Consider the following 26,834-nt stretch of genomic DNA (forward strand, 5'->3'; position numbering starts at 1 on the left):
AGAGAGAAGAGAACAGGGGGGACCCTAATTATAAAGTGGATTTTCATGTAGATCACTTACCATTCTGACAGGAGAAAGGCTACTGGGTTAAGAGGAGGAACCATTCTTGTAGATGGGTTCTCTCTTGCGCTCGATGCCACACTAGTGTCCTTGCTGCGCTGGAACGATCTGCCTGAATGCCCACTCCCACTGTCACCATGCTCCTGGTGATGGGAACTTGATGTCCCGTTATTTTCTTCTGCTGTCACAGCCACTGCTGCTGTGGTGACTGGCCATGCAGAGCCTGCATCTCCGGATGCTCCTGATCGCTCATGGAAAGGGGGAAGACTGCCAGAGCTCTATTAGAAGCACTGCCTTTAGTGCTTCCTGTGTTTAAATATGCTCTGGCACCTCTCCCGGCACACCTGCTGCCTAGTGCATAATCTATGATGCCCACACACCTTCCACAGCCGCCTCCGGGAGGGAAGCGCATGTAAAGTAAGCTGCGGAGACACCATCACGTGTTTCTCAACGCAAGCAATGAATAGCCAGGCCTTTCTCCAGGAAGGAACAACCACGGGAAGGGCAGCATCCAATAAAGGAGAATATCCAATAAAGGAAGACCTCCTATGCCAAGCATGGTATCCATCCACAAACAGCTGTTTCGGGGTTTTTGCCCCTCATCAGTGTGGAGTAGGAAACTGGCTATTAGGAGCAGTGCCTGGTGAAAGGCTATGAAGGAACAGATGAATGACCTCGGGGAGACCAAAACATCCAACACTGCGGACACACCATCACGTGTTTCTCAACGCAGTGATCCAGAACACTGCCCCCATCCCTTATGGGAAATATGCAAACGCATGTAAAGTAAGCTGCGGAGACACCATCACGTGTTTCTCAACGCAAGCAATGAATAGCCAGGCCTTTCTCCGGGAAGGAACAACCACGGGAAGGGCAGCATCCAATAAAGGAGAATATCCAATAAAGGAAGACCACCTATGCCAAGCATGGTATCCATCCACAAACAGCTGTTTCGGGGTTTTTGCCCCTCATCAGTGTGGAGTAGGAAACTGGCTATTAGGAGCAGTGCCTGGTGAAAGGCTATGAAGGAACAGATAAATGACCTCAGGGAGACCAAAACATCCAACACTGCGGAGACACCATCACGTGTTTCTCAACGCAGTGATCCAGAACACTGCCCCCATCCCTTATGGGAAATATGCAAACGCATGTAAAGTAAGCTGCGGAGACACCATCACGTGTTTCTCAACGCAAGCAATGAATAGCCAGGCCTTTCTCCGGGAAGGAACAACCACGGGAAGGGCAGCATCCAATAAAGGAGAATATCCAATAAAGGAAGACCACCTATGCCAAGCATGGTATCCATCCACAAACAGCTGTTTCGGGGTTTTTGCCCCTCATCAGTGTGGAGTAGGAAGGGAGGGAAGCGGCGCATCTGCAGAAAGAAACCTGTGCACACTCGTAAAATTAGAAACATATCTTTATTGTGACAATAAAGCTGTTTCTAATTTTACGTGTGTGCACAGGTTTCTATGGATTGGTCTTTTTCTCAATTTGTGCATAGCTTCTTTCCACGCATTCTGTGGCACCTTGGTTACTATTAATATATTATCGATTAAATTGTTGTGCGCCCGATATTAAATTTCGTGCAGACAGAAACCGGCCCATACACCGGTGGTGAGATGCGCGCCTGCCCCGATTGTATTACCCAGTCATGTATTGCGGCAGCGCCGCGTCATAGGGGCACGTGTGCACTAGATCCCAGAAGTGCAAGGCCCGCGTCCGTCCTCAGTCCCAGCGTTGGCAGGCTGCCTGCAGAGCCATGAGGATTCCCGGTGGAGACGGCCTCAGCATGTAAAGGATTCCAGGAGAGGCATCATCCATCAAGCCTCTTCTCTGCTGCCTCTCCCCCACACTCTAAAGGCTCACTGACCCCAGTGGTAGTGCCTCAGGACACCGTGCCAGCCGATGCAGGGAACCCCCGCTGGCTGGATCAGACTGGCCGGGCATGGCATCCCATGACGTTCCCAGTTATGTCTTTCCTTGTAGGTATGCCGACTGTAAGTTCCCTGTCAAGGACAGGAAACCAACTGATGTGGGAGAGAGGTACCTGTCCTTGAAGGGCAGATCCTGTCTCTCCGTGGTGCCGTCATGAGGGAAGGAGAAACCACTATTTGGGCGCATGGCAGAGCTAGGAAGGGAAGGAGTGCCATTTGACTTCTTGAATGCAAAACTTGCAGGAACTATTGGCGGACACCATGTCTCGTTTGGAGAGCCACTGGTGTGCCTAAACAATGAATATCCCCCAACAAGTGACACCATTTTGGAAACCAGTCCGATCAGCGAACTGATCTAGATGTGCAGTGAGCACATTGAACCCGCAGGTGCTTCACAGACGTTTATAATGTTGAGCCGTAAAAATAAAAAATCAAATTTTCCCCACAAATATGTTTTTAGCACAAAATATTGCATATTCATAAGGGTAATAGGAGAAACTGCACCATACAATTTGAAGTGCAATTTCTCTTGAGTACGCCGATACCCAATATGATAGAGAAAACTACTGTTTGGGCACGACAGGGCTCAGAAGAGAAGGAGCATCAGTTGACTTTTTGAATGCAAAATTTCCTTTAATCATTAGCGGATTTCATGTCCCATTTGGTAGAGCCCCTGATGTGCCTAAGCAGCGAAAAACCCCACAAGTTACCCGATTTTGGAAACTTGACCCCTCCAGTAATGTACTTAGATGCGTTGTAAGCACCTTGAACCCCCAGATGCTTCACAGAAGTTTATAACATTGAGCCATGAAAATAAAAAAAATCACATTTTCCCCACAAACATGTCATTTTGGCCCAAAATTTTGCATTTTCATGTTTGTTGTGCAATTTCTCCTGAGTATGCTGATACCCTATATGTAGATGAATACTACTTTTCAAGCACAGTGAAAAGCTCAGAAGGGAAGAGGCGCCATATTAGAGTTCAGCTTTTGCTGAAATGGTTTGAGGGTGCCATATAACATTGGTAGAGCCCCTGAGGTGCCAGAATAACAGAACCCCCCCTATATGTGAACTCATTTTACAACCTACACTCCCCAATGAATTCATCTAGGGGTGCAGTGATCATATTGACACCACATGTGCCTCACAAAATGTTATACCACTGAGCAGTGAAGAAAGAATAAATTACATTTTTATCACTAAAATGTTGTTTTAGTCCCAAGATTTTAATTCTTCTAAGGGCTAATAGGATTTTTTTTTACACAGTGCAAACAAAGCTCAGAAGCCAAGGAGAGATTTTACTGTTATGATTTGCAGGTGCCATGACCTACTGGGAGAGCCCATGAGGTGCCAAAACAGCAGAACTTCCAGTAAGTGACCCCATTTTACAAACTACTCCTCTCAACAAATTCATCTGGGGGTGCAGTGATCATATTGACACCATGGGTGTGTCACAAAATTTTATACCATTGGGCAGTGAAAAAAAAAACCCTCAATTTTTATCACCAAAATTTGTTTTAGCCCCAGAAGTGGGTAAAAATAGCACCAAAATTTGTCTCACAATTTTTACTGAATGTGGCAATACCCCATATGTGGCTGCACAGTACTACTTAGCCATACAGAGACTCTCGGTAGGAATGGAGCTCTATTTGCCTCCTGGAGCGCAGATTTTCCTAGAACAGTTTGCAGACTCCATATACAGAGCCCCTAATTGCTAGAAGAGCAGAATCCCCCCTCAAGTGACCCCATTTTGGAAACTATACCCCTTGGGGAATTTATCTACAGGTGTAGTGATGATTTTGACTCCATGGGTAGTCTCCAGAAACAAGCAGCAATGAACGTTGCCGAGTAAAAATTTCAAACTGCCGTTGTAGTGACCAATACGTTGCAGTCACCAGTACATTATGCCCAGCCTGTGCTTCTGGAGGCATGCGCCCATAAGTTAGACGGGCTCTCATCGCTTCAGAAATGCGAAACGTGGACGCAATATGTGGTTTAACTACACTGTGGGGCTCAGAAGGGAAGTGGGCATTTGGATTTGAGATTGGAGAATTTGCTGAATTTCTTTTGGCGGGTGAGGAGCCATTTCACTTTCCCAGAGCCATTGTGCTACCAGTAGCGTGGAAGCCCCCTATATTTTCGTTAACAGATGACAGATCTGAGTGGGGACTTGCTTTTTATGTAGATTGAGTTGAAGCTTTTATTGGGAACATTTTACATAACATTTGGGATCACAGTTATCCGGTGCTCTACGCTAACCACTTACTTTGAGGTTTCAAAGGGCAGAGTCAGCCTGCAGTATTTCTCGTGGGAGAATCGCATGGTAAACCTCGTACTGGCTGTCGGCTCTCCTGACCTGAGCTTGACAGCTGCATAGTAATCCATCACGCTGTCTTGCTCAGGTCAGGAGAGGTCACAGGCCAGTCTGTGCAGTGTGATGCCATTCTCGCAAGAGAAATATGGCAGTCTGACAAATCTCTGAGGTGATTCAGATGAAACCCCCAAGGGATCCATTTACTATAATGAGGCAGCAGAGTTAGGGCTCATACTCACTTACGTGAGACTTGGATGTGTCTCGCACGGCAATACCCGGCATTGCAGCTGTCACTCAGATCGGAGCGTGCGGCTGCATAGGAATACATGTAGCTGCACGCTCCTCTGTGCCAGGTGCAGTGCCGGGTATTGCCCTGCGAGACTCATCCGAGTCTCGCGCAAGTGAGTATGAGCCCTTACTCTGGACTCTGTTCAGCAGTTTCCTTCCTTTCTGAAGTGCACAAAACTGTGGCCTACGGTACTTTTATGCAATCCTAAAAAGACAGACACTGCCGGTTCACAGGTCAGACGACATCCATAGTGCCTCCATCTGCCTCATTATAGGGAATCCTCCCCCAGAGGTTCTGTCTGAATCACATATTTCAGAGATTTACACAGAAACCCCGATGGAAGTGCTCAGCACAGAGCGCAGGATAAATGTGCGCCAAGTATTACTGTGATCTTTGGGACGCAGAATGAAAAAAAATCAACAGAAGGTGAAGAATTGGTTTTATTTACTTTTTACGCCGTTCCTCGTGCGGTATAAATGATTAGGCAACTTTATTCTTTGGGTCGGTGCGAATACAGTGATACCAGATTTATATCGGGTTTTTATGTTTGGCTGCTGTCACACACTAAAAGATGCTTTTTATAGCAGTAAATAGTTTTTGCATCACCACATTTTGAGAGCTATAATTTTTCCATATTTTGGCCCACAGAGTCATATGAGAGCTTGTCTTTTTCAGGACGAGTTAACGTTTTTATTGTTACCATTTTCGGGCACATGACATTTTTTGATCGCTTTCTATTCCGATTTTTGGGAGGCAGAATGAACAAAAACCAGCAATTCAGGATTTTGTTTTCAGGGTTATGCCATTCCGTGTGTGGTAAAATTGATAAAGCAGTTTTATTCTTCAGGTCAGTACGATTACAGTGATACCTCATTTATATAGTTTTTTTTATGTTTTGGCGCTTTTACACACAAAAAAAAATATTTTGTAGACAAAATTATTTTTGCATTGCTTTATTCTGGGAGCTATATCTTTTTTATTTTTCTGCTGATGGAGCTGTATGGTGGCTTGTTTTTTGCGGAACAAGATGATGTTTTCAGCGGTACCATGTTTATTCATTTTTCGACTTTTTGGTTATGTTTTATTTCACTTTTTGTTCAGCAGTATGATGATAAAGCTTTGTTTTTTTCCTTGTTTTTTATTTACCGTATTTTTTATGGTGTTCACTAAAGGGGTTAACTAGTGGGACAGTTAACCCAATCTAAAGACAGAGGTGCTATCAACCCTCTGTGGCTCCCAGAATGCTGCAAACTCAATTCAATCACAGCATTTCAGGGGTTAAAGTGCCGGCAGCGGTGCGGGACCACTCCTGGCATTTCTTGTCGGGTATCAGCTGTGAAAATCAGCCAACACATGGCGACTATCGCCCTTGTGAACTGGCGATCACAAGGATGTAATAATCCGTCCCTGGTCAAATAGGCCCAGGTCACATAGGCCCAGGTCACATAGACGGATTAATACATCCAATGTCAGAAGGGGGTTAATCTAGGTAGAAGATATATTCGCTTTATATTCCATAGAAAAGTCCCAAAGAAATGCTCCACAGTAATACCACCTAAGTTATTTTAATGTTTATCTGTTAGACCATATTAATTCATTACAATAAAAGTCAAGTTTTAATCACACTATCCTTTAAGTTGGGTCCATTTACCCTCATGGTAATCTTGTTAGTGTGATATCTCATCCTTAAAGGGTTTTGCTAGACACTCAGTTTTCTATTCCAAATTAATTAAACGTGACGCGCCTCTTCATGGATTTGGTACATCTTTCACCTGCCGTGTGCCACCGCACAAAATGTACTCAAAGACTATTACAACCGCTTGATGAATCGGGGCCGTGGTGTGGACCTGCTTACCTCGCTCACACACAGGTATTGACAGAGCTCAGATTCATCTCTGTTACATAAGCTTCTTTCAGAATGGGCAGCATAAATCGTCTAATAAATTCATTACTCTCTAGGATTTTTTTTCAAACACTACAGGAATAAATTATATTCAGTGTAATGCTTGGTGCAGGACCTGAGGGAGGTAGAAGATGTCTTCCATGTCATGAACCCCACATTAGACCCTGCCTAAATTCATGACACCATAAACTTTGTCTAGACAATCTTAATGTTTTTCATAGCTGCATTTTTAGAAAGCCAAGCCTAACTTTCCCCACATTTTTATTTGGCTTATTTTGTGCCAGAAAGTTTGGACCACAAGGTCACGATAAATGGACAAACCACAGAAAGACCCTAAAACATTCCTGCCGGCAGCTCATATGTGGGAGAATAAAGCGATCAGCAGTCCGAAAACGGGCATGCCCTGTCTACATCATTCCCGATGATCAGGTAATACTCAGTAGTAGATAATATATACAGTCATGACCAAAAGTGTTGGCACCCTTGAAATTGTTCCATAAATAAAGTAGTTCTCAGAGAAAATTATTGCAATTACATGTTTTGTTAAATACAGGGTTATTTCCTTGTGTGTATTGGAACAATTAAAAAAAAAAACATAGAAAAAAGGTAAACTGTACATAATTTCACACAAAACTTCAAAAATGAGCTGCACAAAATTGTTAGAACCCTCAACTTATATTTGGTTACACACCCTTTGGTATAAATAACTGCAATCAATCGCTTACCAACAAGCTTCTTATACCTATCACCTGGAGTTTTGGACCACTCTTCTTTTGCAAACTGCTCCAGAGGTCTCTCATATTTGAAGGCTGCCTTCTCCCAACAGCAATTTTAAGATCTCTCCACAGGCATTCAAAGGGATTTACATCCAGACTCATAGCTGTCCACTCCAGAACTCACCAGCACTTTGTTTCCATCCATTTCTGGGTGCTTCTTGAAGTATATTTGGGGTCATTGTCCTGCTGGAAAACCCATGACCTAGGACACAAACTCAGCTTTCTGACACTGGGCACTTCACTGCCAAGCAAATAAGGTAGCACACTGCAGCGCTAAAACATGCAAACATGAAATATGAAAACTAAACCGCATTACTGCACTAGAAATATGAAAAATGAGAGCGTTTAGCGCATAAAAATGGCCAATTTTATGTGTACCTGGTAGCCACTTTACGGCATCTCTCTTATACCAGGTCCTACGCTTGCCTTCCTCACTGAGAATAAACGTCTCCATGTGAATGGGTACCTATGAAAACCTCTTCCTAGACTCATATTCTCTATCTCTGTGGAGGGGTACTGGACCTGCTGCAATTAAAACACCTGTGACTAGGAGGCAGAGTGCTCGGTCAGAAGGCTAAATAATACATTTGAAAAAACTGACCGTCACATCCAAACATAGATCAAGTGTGAACAGGTGCTGAACCTAGAGTAACCAACTCCTATACAGCCAAGCAAATAAGGTAGCACACTGCAGCGCTAAAACATGCAAACATGAAATATGAAAACTAAACCGCATTACTGCACTAGAAATATGAAAAATTAGAGCGTTTAGCGCATAAAAATGGCCAATTTTTTGTGTAACTGGTAGCCACTTTACGGCATTTTCAAATGGGCACTACACTGTGACCATGAACCTCTGGTATTCATCAGATTTATGATGCACCTTGCATACAGTCAAGGCACCCAGTGCCAGAGGCAGCAAAACAACCCCAAAACATCTTTGCATTTCCACCATATTTGACTGTAGGTTCTGTGTTCTTTTCTTTGAAGGACTCATTCTGTTTAAGGTAAACAGTAGAATGATGTGATTAATCAAACAGCTCTATCTTCGTATCATCTGTCCACAAGATGCTTTCCCAGAATGATTTTGGCTTACTCACATATATTTTAACAAACTGCAGTCTAGCTTTATTATGTCTCTGTGTCAGCAGTGGGGTCCTCCTGGGTCTCCTGCCATTGAGTTTAATTTCGTTCAAATGTCGACAGATAGTTCTCGCTGACACTGATGCACCCTGAACCTGCAGGTCAGCTTGAAATTCTTTGGCACTTGATTGGGGCTGCTTATCCACCCTCTGGACTATCCTGCGTTGCAACCTTTCATCAATTTTTCTCTGTTGTCCATGTCCAGAGAGATTAGCTACAGTGCCATGGGTTGTAAACTACTTAGTTATGTTGCACACTGTGGACAAATAAACATCAAGATCTCTGCAGATGGACTTGTAACCTGATTGTTGATATTTTTCAGCAATTTTGGTTCACTAGTCCTCAGACAGTTCTCTTCTCCTTTGTTCTACATGCTTAGTGTGGCACACACTGCAAAGATTGAGTCAACTTCTCCCCATTTTTATCTGGTTTCAGGTGTGATTTTCATATTGACAACACCTGTTACTTGCCACAGGTATATTTGAACAAGCACCACATGCTTGAAACAATGTTGTTTACCCACAAGTTTGGAAAGGTGCCAACAATTTTATCCAGCCCATTTTTGGGATTTAGTGTGAAGTTATGTCCAATTTGCCTTTCTTCTTCTGTTTTCGTTTTAGTCGTTCCAATACACACTAAGGAAATAAACATGTGTATAACAAAATATGTGTACTTGCAATAATTTTCTGGGAGAAATACTTCTTTTTCTGGTACAATTTTAAGGATGCAAACACTTTCGGCCATGACTGTAACGGAAAAATCACAAATACAAAAAGTACCTAAAATTACTCAATTTATTATTTAATCTTTAGTTAGTAAAACAAATGTATACATATATACAAATCTGGATATAAAAATAGACAACACGTTGTAAAGAGGAGAAGAAAAATAACTTTGCATCACTTTCCTGCTATTTTATGTATTATTTACACACTAATGATTATGCTGCAAAACTGACCAAAAATGTAAGAGTGCAAATCATCACGGGGTGTATCTTTTACCCCTTCTTTTTATTTTTTTGCAAGCCCTTCTTGTGGCAAGGTGAGTATAGGCCTTATTAGACTGATCTACAGATTTTTTTTAGCTTAGACTACACATTTTTGAAAAGAAGTGAATATGATAAAAAGGAGGTAGTAGGCATCACCAGCTGACCACGCTCTTCTATGTACATCTGATTCTTGTCCTTTATTGGGAAGCATATACCCTCACTGTGAGATGACCCATGTTGTTAAAATTGACACTGCCGGAAAGTAATGATTTTTTTTTTCTTAATCAAGTTTCTGGAAGCTACTGGCACATTTGTTTGAGGCCTTGAACAGGTAAGCATCTCTGCCTGTAAACTGGTGTTTTTTTGTTTAGAATAGTGGAGATTTTTCCTCTTATGGTGTTTTTTCACATTTGTTTGATCCATAGGTTACAATTAATTATGCTGAGATTTTCTCTATATCCTCTGTTTGTTTGCTTTTTTGCAGAGCAATAATACATTAGGATTATGGACCATAGGAGGGTAATACTGTTTCCCATGGTGGGATAAATTAATTTTATATACACAAATATTAAAGTCAAAATTTTGGATTGATCTAAGGTGGCGGCTTTATATTGTCAAGATCTGCAGTTTTAATGAAGAAACTCTAAAGATGCTCACGTTGCAGCAATCTTAGAGACGTCATGCTGCACGTTTTTTCTGTAAATCTTTGGTTGCATATGACCTTGCAAAGAAGAAGTGTCAGATTATAAATTCCCTGGGTTTCCAGTAGTTTTGCTGTGTCTTCGTGATGAAGTATCCTGTGTCTTGCTAATAGGGTTACTGATTTTTGAAGAGCCGGGTACTCCGCTTCCTTTGCTCAGGGGGGAGTTCATTGGGGAGGAGGAGTTTAAATGGATAAAATCGGAAGCTCCATAAGTTCTTAAGAGAGGTGCTGGAAGGGTGCTGTTCGGCTGGTGACCTGCAGAAACAGAAATAGGAAAAACGCAATTAGCCAGAAAATATGTAAATGAGAAGTTAAAAGTGCATAGATATATATATATACACACACACACATATACATACTGCTCAAAAAAATAAAGGGAACACTAAAATCCCACATCCTAGATATCACTGAATGAAATATTCCAGTTGTAAATCTTTATTCATTACATAGTGGAATGTGTTGAGAACAATTAAACCTAAAAATGATCAACGTAACTCACAACTAATATCCCACAGAGGTCTGGAGTTGGAATGATGCTGGAAAATGAAGTTACAGGCTGATCCAACTTCAGTGGAAATGCCTCAAGACAAGGAAATGATGCTCAGTAGTGTGTGTGGCCTCCACGTGCCTGTATGACCTCCCTAAAACGCCTGGGCATGCTCCTGATGAGGCGGCGGATGGTCTCCTGAGGGATCTCCTCCCAGACTTGGACTAAAGCATCCGCCAACTCCTGGACAGTCTGTGGTGCAACGTGACGTTGGTGGATGGTGCGAGACATGATGTCCAGATGGGTTCAATCAGATCCATGTCTGGGCAACGGGCGGGCCAGTCCATAGCTTCAATACCTTCATTTTGCAGGAACTGCTGACACACTCCACCTACATGAGGTCTGGCATTGTCCTGCATTAGGAGGAACCCAGGGCCAACCGCACCAGCATATGGTCTCACAAGTGATATGAGAATCTCATTTCGGTACCGAATGGCAGTCAGGCTACCTCAGGCGAACACATGGAGGAGGGGCTGTGCGGCCCTCCAAATAAATGCAACCCCACACCATTACTGACCCACTGCCAAACCGCTCATGCTGAAGGATGTTGCAGGCAGATCACTCTCCACGGCGTCTCCAGACTCTCTCACGTCTGTCACATGTGCTCAGTGTGAACCTGCTTTCATCTGTGAAGAGCACAAGGTGCCAGTGGCGAATTTGCCAATCCTGGTGACCTGTGGCAAATGCCAAGCGTCCTGCATGGTGTTGGGCTGTGAGCACAACCAGCATCTGTGGACGTCAGGCACTCAGACCATCCTCATGGAGTCGGTTTCTAAAAGTTTGTGCAGACACATGCACATTAGTGGCCTGCTGGAGGTCATTTTGCAGGGCTCTGGCAGTGCTCCTCCTTGCACAAAGGCTGAGGTAGCAGTCCTGCTGCTGGGTTGTTGCCCTCCTACGGCCCCCTCCACATCTCCTGGTGTACTGGCCTGTCTCCTGGTAGCGCCTCCAGCCTCTGGACACTACGCTGACAGACACAGCAAACCTTCTTGATGTGCCATCCTGGATGAGCTGCACCACCTGAGCCACTTGTGTGGGTTGTAGAGTCCGTCTCATGCTACCACGAGTGTGAAAGCACAACCAACATTCAAAAGTGACCAAACATCAGCCTGAAAGCATTGGTACTGAGATGTGGTCTGTAGTCCCCACCTGCAGAACCACTCCTTTATTGAGTGTGTCTTGATAATTGCCAATAATTTCCATCTGTTGTCTATTCCATTTGCACAACAGCATGTGAAATTGATTGTCAAACAGTGTTGCTTCCTAAGTGGACAGTTTGATTTCACAGAAGTTTGATTTACATGGATATATATTCTGTTGTTTAAGTGTTCCCTTTATTTTTTTGAGCAGCGTATATATACCACATATAGATGTATATATATATATATATATATATATATATATATATATATATATATATATATACATACACACAGTGAGATAAGTATTGAACATGTCAGCAATTTTCTAAGTAAATCTATTTCTGAAGGCGCAATTGGCATGAAATTGTGACCAGATGTCAGTAACAACCCATCCAAATCTACACAGGCAAAAATACCAAACCATAAATGTCCATAAATTATGTGTAATAATGGGAAATGACACAGGGAGAAAGTATTGAACACATGAAGAATGAAAAAGACATAGAAAATCATGGCATCAGCTGAAATCTATCAGTAATTAGAAAGCAATCCTGCCACTTAGTGAAAAATAATGTAAGCTGGTTCAACTGATGGCCTATAAAAAGATGTCTCATTACCAAGGTGCAACACAAGAAACATCTCATGCTGTTTAACCCCTTTCTGACATCTGACGTACTATCCCGTCGAGGTGGGGTGGGCCCGTATGACCACCGACGGGATAGTACGTCATACGCGATCGGCCGCGCTCACGGGGGGAGCGCGGCCGATCGCGGCCGGGTGTCAGCTGCATATCGCAGCTGACATCCGGCACTATGTGCCAGGAGCGGTCACGGACCGCCCCCGGCACATTAACCCCCGGCAGACCGCGATCAAACATGATCGCGGTGTACCGGCGGTATAGGGAAGCATCGCGCAGGGAGGGGGCTCCCTGCGGGCTTCCCTGAGACCCCCACAGCAACGCGATGTGATCGCGTTACTTCGAGGGTCTCCTACCTCCCTCCTCGCCGCAGGTTCCGGATCCAAGATGGCCGCGGCATCCGGGTCCTGCAGGGAGGGAGGTGGCTTACCGAGTGCCTGCTCAGAGCAGGCGTTGGTAAGCCTGCAGCCCTGCACAGCAGATCGCCGATCTGACAGAGTGCTGTGCACACTGTCAGATCACCGATCTGTAATGTCCCCCCCTGGGACAAAGTAAAAAAGTTAAAAAAAAATTTTTTCCACATGTGTAAAAAAATAAATAAAAAATAAATTCCTAAATAAAGAAAAAAAAAAAATATTATTCCCATAAATACATTTCTTTATCTAAATAAAAAAAAACAACAATAAAAGTACACATATTTAGTATCGCCGCGTCCGTAACGACCCAACCTATAAAACTGTCCCACTAGTTAACCCCTTCAGTAAACACCGTGAGAAAAAAACAAAAAAAAAACGAGGCAAAAAACAACGCTTTATTACCATACCGCTGAACAAAAAGTGGAATAACACGCGATCAAAAAGACAGATATAAATAACCATGGTACCGCTGAAAACGTCATCTTGTCCCGCAAAAAACGAGCTGCCATACAGCATCATCAGCAAAAAAATAAAAAAGTTATAGTCCTGAGAATAAAGCGATACCAAAATAATTATTTTTTCTATAAAATAGCTTTTATCGTATAAAATCGCCAAAACATCAAAAAATGATATAAATGAGGTATCGCTGTAATCGTACTGACCCGAAGAATAAAACTGCTTTATCAATTTTACCAAACGCGGAACGGTATAAACGCCTCCCCCAAAAGAAATTCATGAATAGCTGGTTTTTGATCATTCTGCCTCACAAAAATCGGAATAAAAAGCGATCAAAAAATGTCATGTGCCCGAAAATGTTACCAATAAAAACGTCAACTCGTCCCGCAAAAAACAAGACCTCACATGACTCTGTGGACTCAAATATGGAAAAATTATAGCTTTCAAAATGTGGTAACGCAAAAAATATTTTTTGCAATAAAAAGCGTCTTTCAGTGTGTGACGGCTGCCAATCATAAATCAGCTAAATAACCCGCTATAAAAGTAAATCAAACCCCCCTTCATCACCCCCTTAGTTAGGGAAAAATAAAAAAATGTATTTATTTCCATTTTCCCATTAGGTTTAGGGTTAGGGCTAGGGTTATTGCTAGGGTTAGGGCTAGGGTTATTGCTAGGGTTATTGCTAGGGTTAGGGCTAGGGTTATTGCTAGGGTTAGGGCTAGGGTTATTGCTAGGGTTAGGGCTAGGGTTATTGCTAGGGTTAGGGCTAGGGTTAAGGCTACAGTTAGGGTTGGGGCTAAAGTTAGGGTTAGGGTTTGGATAACATTTACGGTTGGGATTAGGGTTAGGGGTGTGTCAGGGTTAGGGGTGTGGTTAGGGTTACCGTTTGGATTAGGGTAAGGGGTGTGTTTGGATTAGGGTTTCAGTTATAATTGGGGGTTTCCACTGTTTAGGCACATCAGGGGCTCTCCAAACGGGACATGGCATCCAATCTCAATTCCAGACAATTCTGCGTTGAAAAAGTAAAACAGTGCTCCTTCCCTTCAGAGCTCTCTCGTGTACCCAAACAGGGGTTTACCCGAACATATGGGGTATCGGCGTACTCAGGACAAATTGGACAACATCTTTTGGGGTCCAATTTCTCCTGTTACCCTTGGGAAAATACAAAACTGGGGGCTAAAAAATAAGTTTTGTGGGAAAAAAAAGATTTTTTATTTTCACGGCTCTGCGTTGTAAACTGTAGTGAAACACTTGGGGGTTCAAAGTTTTCACAACACATCTAGATAAGTTCCTTGGGGGGTCTAATTTCCAATTTGGGGTCACTTGTGGGGGGTTTCTACTGTTTGGGTACATCAGGGGCTCTGCAAATGCAATGTGACGCCTGCAGACCAATCCATTTAAGTCTGCATTCCAAATGGCGCTCCTTCCCTTCCGAGCTCTGTCATGCGCCCAAACAGTGCTTCACCCCCACATATGGGGTATCAGCGTACTCAGGACAAATTGGACAACAACTTTTGGGGTCCAATTTATTATGTTACCCTTGTAAAAATACAAAGCTGGGGGTTAAAAAATCATTTCTGTGAAAAAAAAGAGGAATTTTTATTTTCACGGCTCTGCGTTATAAACTGTAGTGAAACACTTGGGGGTTCAAAGTTCTCACAACACATCTAGATAAGTTCCTTGGGAGGTCTAGTTTCCAATTTGGGGTCACTTGTGGGGGGTTTCTACTGTTTGGGTACATCAGGGGCTCTGCGAATGCAACGTGACGCCTGCAGACCAATCCATTTAAGTCTGCATTCCAAATGGCGCTCCTTCCCTTCCGAGCTCTGTCATGCGCCCAAACAGTGGTTCCCCCCCACATATGGGGTATCAGCGTACTCAGGACAAATTTGACAACAACTTTTGGGGTCCAATTTATTATGTTACCCTTGTAAAAATACAAAGCTGGGGGCTAAAAAATCATTTCTGTGAAAAAAAAGAGGAATTTTTATTTTCACGGCTCTGCGTTATAAACTGTAGTGAAACACGTGGGGGTTCAAAGCTCTCAAAACACATCTAGATAAGTTCCTTAGGGGGTCTACTTTCCAAAATGGTGTCACTTGTGGGGGGTTTTAATGTTTAGGCACATCAGGGGCTCTCCAAACGCAACATGGCGTCCCATCTTAATTCCAGTCAATTTTGCATTGAAAAGTAAAATAGCGCTCCTTCCCTTCCGAGCTCTGCTATGCGCCCAAACAGTGGTTTACCCCCACATATGAGTATCGTCGTACTCGGGACAAATTGCACAACAACTTTTGTGGTCTAATTTCTTTTCTTACCCTTGGGAAAATAAAAAAATGGGGGCGAAAAGATCATTTTTGTGAACAAATATGATTTTTTATTTTTACGGCTCTGCATTATAAACTTCTGTGAAGCACTTGTTGGGTCAAAGTGCTCACCACACATCTAGATAAGTTCCTTAAGGGGTCTACTTTCCAAAATGGTGTCACTTGTGGGGGGTTTCAATGTTTCGGCACATCAGGGGCTCTCCAAACGCAACATGGCGTCCCATCTCAATTCCAGTCAATTTTGCATTGAAAAGTCAAATGGCGCTCCTTCCCTTCCGAGCTCTGCCCTGCGCCCAAACAATGGTTTACACCCACATATGGGGTATCGTTTTACTCAGGACAAATTGCACAACAACTTTTGTGGTCTAATTTCTTCTCTTACCCTTGGGAAAATAAACAAATGGGGGCGAAAAGATCATTTTTGTGAAAAAATATGATTTTTTATTTTTACGGCTCTGCATTATAAACTTCTGTGAAGCACTTGTTGGGTCAAAGTGCTCACCACACATCTAGATAAGTTCCTTAGGGGGTCTACTTTCCAAAATGGTGTCAGTTGTGAGGGGTTTCAATGTTTAGGCACATCAGGGGCTCTCCAAACGCAACATGGCATCCCATGTCAATTCCAGTCAATTTTGCATTGAAAAGTCAAATGGCACTCCTTTCCTTCCGAGCTCTGCCATGCGCCCAAACAGTGGTTTACCCCCACATATGGGGTATTAGCGTACTCAGGACAAATTGTACAACAACTTTTAGGGTCCATTTTCTCCTGTTACCCTTGGTAAAATAAAACAAATTGGAGCTGAAATAAATTTTGTGTGAAAAAAAGTTAAATGCTCATTTTTATTTAAACATTCCAAAAATTCCTGTGAAACACCTGAAGGGTTAATAAATTTCTTGAATGTGGTTTTGAGCACCTTGAGGGGTGCAGTTTTTAGAATGGTGTCACACTTGGGTATTTTCTGTCATATAGACCCCTCAAAATGACTTCAAATGAGATGTGGTCCCTGAAAAAAAATGGTGTTGTAAAAATGAGAAATTGCTGGTCAATTTTTAACCCTTATAACTCAATAACAACAAAAAAATTTGGTTCCAAAATTGTGCTGATGTAAAGTAGACATGTGGGAAATGTTACTTATTAAGTATTTTGCGTGACATATGTCTGTGATTTAAGGGCATAAAAATTCAAAGTTGGAAAATTGGGAAATTTTCAAAATTTTCGCCAAATATCCGTTTTTTTAACAAATAAACGCAAGTTATATCGAAGAAATTTTACCACTATCATGAAGTACAATATGTCACGAGAAAACATTGTCAGAATCGCCAAGATCCGTTGAAGCGTTCCAGAGTTATAACCTCATAAAGGGACAGTGGTCAGAATTGTAAAAATTGGCCTGGTCATTAACGTGCAAACCACCCTTGGGGGTGAAGGGGTTAAAACCAGTGAGCTGTCTCAAGACCTTCACAATCTTATTGTTGCAAAACATACTGATGGCATTGGTTACAGAATAATTTTTAAACTGCTGAAGGTTCCAGTGAGCACTGTTGGGGCTATAATCTGGAAGTGGAAAGCACATCATTTCTCCATAAATAAACCACGAAAAGATGCTCCCCGTGTTTTCAGACAGAGGAGTGAAAAGAATTATTAGAACAGTTGACCAAAAGTGTACAGCTACAATGGTTTCAATGAAAATAATAAGTAACGATCTCAACCTCCATGGTCTGTATGCACTCTCACCACGTAAGACTACACTGCTGAACAAAAAGCAATATTTAGACAAGCCTGTGAAATACTGGTGGAATATAGTCTGGCCAGATGAGAAAAATTGAACTCTATAAATGCCATAATACACACCATGTTTGGAGGCCAAAAGGCACTGCATATAATCCCAAAATACACCATAGCAAGAGTGTAGTTTGTAGGTGGTGTGATGTAGTGACCCCTGTAACAGGTAGGGGGCGCTGCATGGTCTCCCCGGTATGTGCACGGAGTCGTATTGAGGCCGTGAGAATCGACCTGCAGTGATGTCAGGATCACGTGACCAGCCCAGGTGATCCATTACTGTGGGTGTGCTTACGGGTACATAATGTGGCCAGGGTGTGGGTCCCGTGGTTCCTGTGTGGTTCCAGTGTTTGGATCTGATAGGTCCAAGTGCAAGGTCCTGAAAGCCTGTGTAGGAAGACCTGGGAGGAGGCTTCCTGGAAAGCACATGGTTTGGACCTGGTGGCCTGTGGTGTTGGACTAAGTCCTGAATAGCACCCAGACAGGCCACATGCCTCTGTGTTGGACGGTCCCAGGTGGGATGGACGTTCTGAAGACCACAGTGTGATCATGGTCCTGGACAGTCTGTGTTAGAAGCTCCTGTGAGTGGAGTCTTCTTGGAGCACTTGAGAGACTGTGGACCTGGATGATCGGTGTTGGGGAAGCTACCGGCCTTCGGTGGCTCTGGACTGACTGATGTGTGCCGGCCAGGCAAGTTGGTGAACCCCGTAAGGCAGTTTCTCCAGGAGAGAGGTCTGACAAGGAGTCAGCAGATGGAGCAGGAGCTCCCATAAGGTACCTCCATAAACTGTCGGTGCTTGTAACACGAACTGTGTGGTAACCCTCGGCAACTGGTCAGTGAGGACCAGCGTGTTTAGTTGCCACAGAGTAAGGGCTTGAAACTTAAAGTGAGGTCCTGGTTCAGTATGTAAATGGACTGCTCATGGTATGGTTTATGAGGCATAATAAACCGTATGGACTGTTTTGTTTTAAAAAACCGTGCCCGCGTGCTGAATATCGCGGCCAAGCGAGTGTGCCCCAACACACTCAGTAGGAATAGTCTTACAGTGGGAACATCATGGTGTGGGGCTGTTTTTCAACATACAGCAGCAAACTTCATATAACTGAATGACTCAAGAATGGACAAATGTACAGAGACATTTTTGATAAAAATCTGCTGCCATCTACCAGAACAATGAAGAAGAAAGGAGGGTGGACATTTCAGCAAGATAATTATCCCTAACACACAGCCAAGGAAACTTAAAAAAAATAAAAATAAATAAAGCTGCTAGGATGGCTGAGGCAATCATCGGACCTAAATCCAAAAGAAAATTTACGGAAGGAACTAAAGATCAGAGTTCATAGAAGGAGCCCACGGATCCTTCAGGATTGGAAGAGTACTTGTGTGGAAGAATGGGCCAAAATCACACCTGAGCAATGCCTGCGACTAGTTTCTCCATACAGGTGGCATTTTCAAGCTGTCATCACCAACAAAGGATTTTGTACAAAGTATTAAATAAATGTCAGTAAGTGCGTTCAATACTTTTTTTCTTATTTCTCATTATTACATATAACTTAATTTTTTGCATATCTATGAATTGATTTCTTTGTCGGTGTGGATTGGATGGGTTGTTACTGGCATCTGGTGATAATTTCATGTCAATAGCACCTCTAGAAATAGATTTACTTATTTCACCCGCTATACATGCAAAATGTACTTGTTTTTGATAGATGCTGACTGATTGTGTAGTCAGTGGCCTTGATTCAACAAGCAGCTTTCACCAGTTTTCTGGTACAAACCTCCATGAAATGTTGCTACATTTTTGAACAGCTCAATTTGAATTTTCAAGAAGTTTGACACCAGTCCCATTCAACTCTTTCAAATCTACCAAAATTTGTGTAACAAAAATGGCATAAATGACACCAGAAATGTATACCAGCCATTGGGAGCAGTAACATTTCTGGTGGAGATGCATGCCTGTTACGCTCTGCGCATTGATCTAACGTGGGTGCGCGCACCTCCATCATTCTTTTGAACACTGCTCTTCCTTCTCTAGGGTGACCTGATCAAGATCACATTGCAGAGGGCAGAAAATGTGGGAATGAAGCAGAATCGTCATGCTAGTGTGGGGGCCATCGTTTCACTATATTAAAGGGCCTTTTCAGTTTTCGATCACTCCTGTCTCACAGCTGTTTTGTTTGTTTGTTTTTTTAAACTGAACTTCACTCACCCTACCCTGGTCCAGCAGAGTCACCACCGCTGCTCCCAGTGCCTGGGAGCCCTGCAGCCCATAACTGAGCTTAGCTGCTCTTCCTGCGTGGACCACATGAGCCACTGAAATCAGTTATTGGCTGCAGTGCGCTCCTCAGCGCTGCAGACAATAACAGACACTGCAGAGACTCAATGCTGGACCTGTGGAGGGTAACAGGAAACCCTCTTTAATGCAAATGTCACCGTCGCTTCAATTTTCTAAGGTTCGTTCTTGATGAGATCATGCTGTATAGAGCACAGACAGCAGTGGTTATAAGATTGACAGTCATGCAGCGGAGTGGTAGGGACAGCTACATTACCCAATCAAAACTATGGCCCCCACAGTAGCGGGACAATGCCCCCTCATTCCCACGCACTGAACACGATCTCTGCCCTAAACAGCGAGATCTCGTGATAAATTAAATCTCACTGATCAGAAGCCAGCAACCGTGTTCGGTGCCGAGGAGAGACGTGGTGCTCCCGGGAATAGACGGCGACTTTAGAAAGTCTTTTTTTTATTTCTCATAGCTGAAATAAAATAAAAATAAGGTAAAATCTGATGATCGGTGCACTTTCAGATATTACTCAATATCACCTTTTGACACATTGTATCCATAAGCCGCAAATGCTGCGGCAGCTCCAGCCATTGCTCCCGCCATTGCAGCTGCACTGCCAGCAGTGGACTTCCGGCTTCGAGATTTCCCCCCCTTTGCTCCGTTTCCAACAGTTTTTGTACGTCCTCGGTTGCGGTTTGTGTTTGCTCTTCCACTGGAAGATGTTTCTGGACTGAAAATTCCTGTGAAAGAAAATATAATGATCATAAAAATCCAATCTCACCCTTTAGCCAAATTCATTGATCATTAGGAAAGCCGACTTAAAGCAGCTGTAAAAGCAATAAACCCTGAAAATCCCTTAAAATCACAATTTATCCTGAGAAATGTACCTTCTGTCTTCTCTAGAACAGCACTTTATATCATACATGTGATAGATCTATGGTATCACTTCGGCTGTACACGTAAAAGATCATTCATAGCAGCTTTGAAAATGAAGATGTTAGACAGTCTTGTGCTTTAAAGAGAAAGCAAAGGGGACCTGTCAGTGGGTCAAAAGTGATGAGCTGTTGCTCTTACTTTATTCCCTCTCCTCCCCTAAATATTGCATTTTTCTTTCTTTTCTAATCCACCATACGGTTCTAAAGATATGGGTCTGGTTAATTTAGTGCTAATGTTTATAGTCTGTACTAATGGAGGCGGTTCTCATAGGGCAATTATGCAGAGCAGCCTAAAGACACGCCTCAGAGGAACATGTAACCACACCCCTTGGTAAAAACCATACAAAATTTGCACAAAATAGAATGGGCGGTATCTCTGGAATTGTATGCTTGATTTGAAAAGAAAAAAAAAAGGAATACTTAGAGGAGAAGTGGGAATAAAAGAAGAGCAAAAACTGCCCAATTTGAAACTGGTGACAGATGGCCTTTAAATTTGAATAGTTATCCTTTTTATCCTCCATTCTATTACAGACAGTTTCCAGTGAACTGGTACAATCTCCAATCATCGGCTGGTATCAGAGAGGGGAGAATCCAAACACATTAGAGGATCAAGAAGACAATATGACCTGTAAGGTTTTTTGCCACTAAAAGTGGTTGCAAATATATGGCATATACAGTGGGGGAAATAAGTATTTAATCTCTTGCTGATTTTGCAAGTTTGCCCACTGACAAAGACATGAACAGTCTATAATTTTAAGGGTAGGTTAATTTCAATTTTAACATTGAGCGATAGAATATCAAAAATAAAATCCAGAAAATCACATTGTATAAATTATATAAATATTATATAAATAAGCATTTGATCCCTCTGACAAAACCCTTGTTGGCAAGCACTACAGTCAGACGTTTTTTGTAGTTGATGATGAGGTTTGCGCACATGTCAGGAGGAATTTTGGTCCACTCCTCTTTGCAGATCATCTCTAAATCATTAAGATTTTGAGGTTGTCGCTTGGCAACTCGAAGCTTCAACTCCCTCCATAAGTTTTCTATGGGATTAAGGTCTGGAGACTGGCTAGGCCACTCCATGGCCTTAATGTGCTTCTTTTTGAGCCACTCTTTTGTTGCCTTGGCTGTATGTTTTAGGTCATTGTCTTGCTGGAAGACCCAGTCACGACCCATTTTGAATGCCCTGGCGGAGGGAAGGAGGTTGTCACTCAGGATTTTACGCTACATGACTCCATCCATTCTCCCATTGATGCGGTGAAGTAGTCCTGTGCCCTTAGCAGAGAAACACCCCCAAAACATAGTGTTTCCACCTCCATGCTTGACAGTGGGGATGGTGTTCTTTGGGTCATTGGCAGCATTTCTCTTCCTCCAAACACAGTGAGTTGAGTTAATGCCAAGGAGCTCAATTTTTGTCTCATCTGACCACAGCACCTTCTCCCAATCACTCACAAAATCATCCAGGTGTTCATTGGCAAACTTAAGAAGGGCCTGCACATGTGCCTTCTTGAGCAGGGGGTCCTTGTGGGCACTACAGGATTTTAAACCTTTACGGTGTAATGTGTTACCAATGGTTTTCTTGGTGACTGTGGTCCCAGCTACCTTGAGATCATTAACAAGTCCCCCTCCCGTGTAGTTTTAGGCTGATCTCTCACCTTCCTCATGATCAAGAATACGGCACGAGGTGAGATTTTACATGGTGCTCCAGAATGATGTCGATTGACAGTCTTTTTGTATTTCTTCCATTTTCTTACTATTGCACCAACAGTTGTCTCCTTTTCACCCAACGTCTTATTTATAGTTTTGAAGCCCATTCCAGCTTTATGCAGGTCTATGATCTTGTCCCTGACATCCTTAGAAAGCTCTTTGGTCTTGCCCATGTTGTAGAGCTTAGAGTCTGACTGATTAGTTGAGTCTGTGAACAGGAGTCTTTTATAAAGGTGACTATGTAAGACAGCTGTCTTTAATGCAGGTAACGAGTTGATTAGGAGCGTCTAACTGGTCTGTAGGAGCCAGAACTCTTAATGGATGGTAGGGGATCAAATACTTATTTCTCATTGCAAAATGCAAATACATTTATATAATTTATACAATGTGATTTTCTGAATTTTATTTTTTATACTCTATCTTTCAATGTTAAAATTAACCTACCTCTAAATTATAGACTGTTCATGCCTTTGTCAGTCGGTAAACTAACAAAATCAGCAAGGGATTAAATACTTATTTACTCCACTGTACATCTGCAGACCAATAATGTCTATGTATAGGACCTATGAATGATAAGCTGGTCATATAGTACATGTGAATATAAGAAACTTTGCAATATATCTTATCAGAGAAATCGGCTTCTTTCTCCTGCAGGACTGATCTTTCACTCTCAAAAATCTCAATAGAATAAAGTTCTATGGAGAACTGCAAGTGTCATTTCAGGAGAACTTGCAGCAGAATGTCTGGTTCTGTCTCTAGCTCCTTCCTCTCCATAGAACTTTATAGGCACCAGCTTTAATCTCCTATCTCAGTAATGGGAAATCTTCACAGAAAACAGATTTGGCTCCTGAATTGAGAATGAAAGATCAGTCCAGGTGTAGGAGAAAGAAGCGGATTTCACTTGTAAATTGCAAAGTTGCTTAATTTCAGGGGTACTGTGATTCATGAAATAAAAATTACACCAATGGTTACGGTACTTTTAACCACTTATACAGGTTCTCTGAGAAGTTGTCCAAAATGGCTGTTACACATTTCCGGTTGAAATCCTATTAATGCATTAGGACGGGTTGCCTGAACAAACACTGCTTGAGACAGAGGTCTTTAAGAGATGTAGAGCAAGTTCCTGTCAGGCTGAGGGGCAGCATCAAGAACAAGCATAACCCTTAGCTGGGCAAGGCTGAAACAGGAGGGGGAAAAGTCAGTCACCAGAGGAGAGGTTTTATCCTTCTTCAGCCCCACTCCATGCTCAGTTGTAATCCCATCCTGTCAGACTGGTTATTTCCTGCTGCTTCATGCCTAGTTGAAAACCTGTCATGCGGAGTGTAAAAGGTTCACCATGCTGCTCCTAGGCCTGAAAGGACTTACCAAAATATTGCTCAGAGACATCTGTCTCAAGCTCAGCTTCTTCAGGCAACCTGCTCCAATTTGTGCCCAAGACTGGTTGCAGCCTGAAATATGCAATGGTAGCCATTTTGGACAACTTCATGGACAAGCCCTTTAAGAACGGAGCAATTTTGGGTCTCAAAGACAGGTCAATGTTTTTTTTTTTTTTTATATCTTCTGAAAAATATACCTTTTTACTTTTCCAATGATGTTTTATATTTTTGTGACAAATTGTATTTTTCAATGGTAAGATTTGTCACTACATACAGTGTATTAGATACATTTTATTAACTAGTTCTGTGGTGCGGGCTGGGAATTTAAAAAAAAAAAAAAAAGTAATTCTGATATTTTAGTTTTAAAACTTATATTACACATGTACACATGCGTTTTTCCTCCCCCAAAGAAGAGTCAAAACTGAAAAATAACAAGTGAATGTGGACAGATAAAGTTATGGCTCTTGGAAGAAGTGGAGGAAAGAAACAAAAAGGCAAAAAAGTAAAATAAATGAGTTTTAGCGTTTAGTGAACATGGTAAAAAAAAAAAAATTTGTGGAATTGAACTTTTTTTTTTCAATTTCACTGCACTTGGATTTTTTCCCCCCATTTTCCGGTACACAACATGGTAAAACCAATGGTGTCGTTCAAAAGTACAACTCGTCCCGCAAAAAACAAGACCTGACATTGGCCATACTGAAGGAAAAATAAAAAAAAAGTTATGGCTCTGGGAAGAAGAAAGGGGTTAAATGCTGCATTTAGAAATTGACCGTGGCATTTAAAGCCGGCGTCACACTAGCGAGTTTTACGGACGTATGAGAGGTGCAGAAAATACGGACTGCATACGGTACAATTATTCTCTATGGCCCAGCTCCTATCTGCCGTATATTACGCATCCGTAATATACTGTCTTGTACGGCCGTAGAAAATCGCAGCATGCTGGGTTTGTCACCGTATTGCGCAAAAAATCGCCAATGAAAGTCTATGGGGGCGAGAAAAATACGGATTACACACGGACCAGCAGTGTGACTTGCAAAAAATACGCAGCGGTGTTAGTGAAAAGTCGGTAATTCAGTGCGGTGTACAGTAAAGTCACACTGACAGAATAGAGTAGGTAGAATAAATGTCTACACATAGAATAGGTATATATAGGTCAGTGACATATATATATATATATATATATATATATATATATATATATATATATATATATATGTATAGTATATACAATATATATATATAATATATATATATATATATATATATATATATATATATATATATATATATATATATATATATATATATATATACACTATACACACATATATATATATATATATATATATACACACACACACATAAATATATATATTTATATTTCATAAAGCGCTAGATATCATAAAAGCCGGTAATTCAATTGCCGGCTTCTGCTATCTCCTTCACAAACCCGACAGGATATGAGACATGGTTTACATACAGTAAACCATCTCATATCACTTTTTTTTTTTTTTTTTTTGCATATTCCACACTACTAATGTTAGTAGTGTGTATGTGCAAAATTTGTGCGCTCTAGCTATTAAATTAAAGGGTTAAATGGCGGAAAAAATTGGCGTGGGCTCCCGTGCAATTTTCTCCGCCAGGGTGGTAAAGCCAGTGACTGAGGGCAGATATTAATAGCCTAGAGAGGGTCCATGGTTATTGGCCCCCCCGGCTACAAACATCTGCCCCCAGCCACCCCAGAAAAGGCACATCTCGAAGATGCGCCTATTCTGGCACTTGGCCACTCTCTTCCCACTCCTGTGTAGCGGTGGGATATGGGGTAATGAAGGGTTAATGTCACCTTGCTATTGTAAGGTGGCATTAAGCCAGATTAATAATGGAGAGGCGTCAATTATGACACCTATCCATTATTAATCCAATAGTACGAAATGGTTAATAAAACACACACACATTATTACAAAGTATTTTAATGTAATAAAGACACAGGGTGTTTTAATATTTTATTAGACTCTTAATCCACCTGAAGACCCTCGTTCTGTAAAAAAGGAAAAATAAAAAAACAACAATATCCCATACCTTCCGTCGTTCAGGTCACGTCCCACGATGTAAATCCATCTGAAGGGGTTAAATCATTTTACACCCAAGAGCTCTGCTAAAGCAGCTGTGCTCGTGGTTGTAAAAATACGGGGAATGAATGGAGTGCAGGGGAATGTCCTGTAGTTACCTTGATTCGCGGTGATGCGCCCCCTGCTGGATGTCCTCATATGAACTCTAGCCTGGGAAAAGTTCCCACGCTCGAGTTCATATGAGGACATCCAGCAGGGGGCGCATCACCGCGACTCAAGGTAACTACAGGACATTCCCCTGCATTACATTCATTCACAACATTTTACAGACAGGAGCGACTGCATTAGCACAGCTCCTGGCTGTAAAATGATTTAACCCCTTCAGATGGATTTACATCGTGGGACTGACGGAACGACGGAAGGTATGGGATATTGTTGATTTTTTATTTTACCTTTTTTACAGAACGAGGGTCTTCAGGTGGATTACGAGTATAATAAAATATTAAAACACCCTGTGTCTTTATTTCATTAAAATACTTTTAAATAATGTGTGTGTGTTTTATTGACCATTTCGTACTATTAGATTAATAATGGATAGGTGTCATAATTGATGCCTCTCCATTATTAATCTGGCTTAATGTCACCTTACAATAGCAAGGTGAAATTAACCCTTCATAACCCCATATCCCACTGCTACACGGGAGTGGGAATAGAGAGGGGCCAAGTGCCAGAATAGGCGCATCTTCCAGATGTGCCTTTACTGGGGTGGCTGGGGGCAGATGTTTTTAGCCAGGGGGGGCCAATAACCATGGACCCTCTCCTGGCTATTAATATCTGCCCTCAGTCACTGGCTTTACCACTCTGGAGGAGAAAATTGCGCGGGAGCCCACGCCAATTCTTTCCGCGATTTAACCCTTTATTTTAGCAGCTACAGTGCCCAAATTTTGCACATACACACTACTAACATTAGTAGTGTGGAATATGCAAAAAAAAAAAATATATAGTTCTTACCGATAACGGTATTTCTCTGAGCCCATGAC

The 26,834-nt window shown here is 42.2% G+C and overlaps 1 protein-coding gene across 1 annotated transcript in view; it reads right to left on the reverse strand.

The window, feature by feature from the left end:
• Positions 1 to 9,198: 9,198 nt before the first annotated feature.
• INO80 (INO80 complex ATPase subunit) overlaps positions 9,199 to 26,834 on the reverse strand; it is a 155,142-nt gene continuing 137,506 nt past the window's right edge. The window contains exons 35-36 of the mRNA XM_077260847.1: positions 20,244 to 20,444; positions 9,199 to 10,368 (exon numbers count right to left, since the gene is read on the reverse strand). Of these exons, the coding sequence (XP_077116962.1) occupies positions 10,154 to 10,368; positions 20,244 to 20,444 (416 nt within the window). The 3' untranslated portion in view covers positions 9,199 to 10,153. The remainder of the gene's footprint in view (positions 10,369 to 20,243; positions 20,445 to 26,834) is intronic.

The sequence above is a fragment of the Ranitomeya variabilis genome, chromosome 1 (assembly GCF_051348905.1).
Source record: "Ranitomeya variabilis isolate aRanVar5 chromosome 1, aRanVar5.hap1, whole genome shotgun sequence".
NCBI lineage: Eukaryota > Metazoa > Chordata > Amphibia > Anura > Dendrobatidae > Ranitomeya > Ranitomeya variabilis.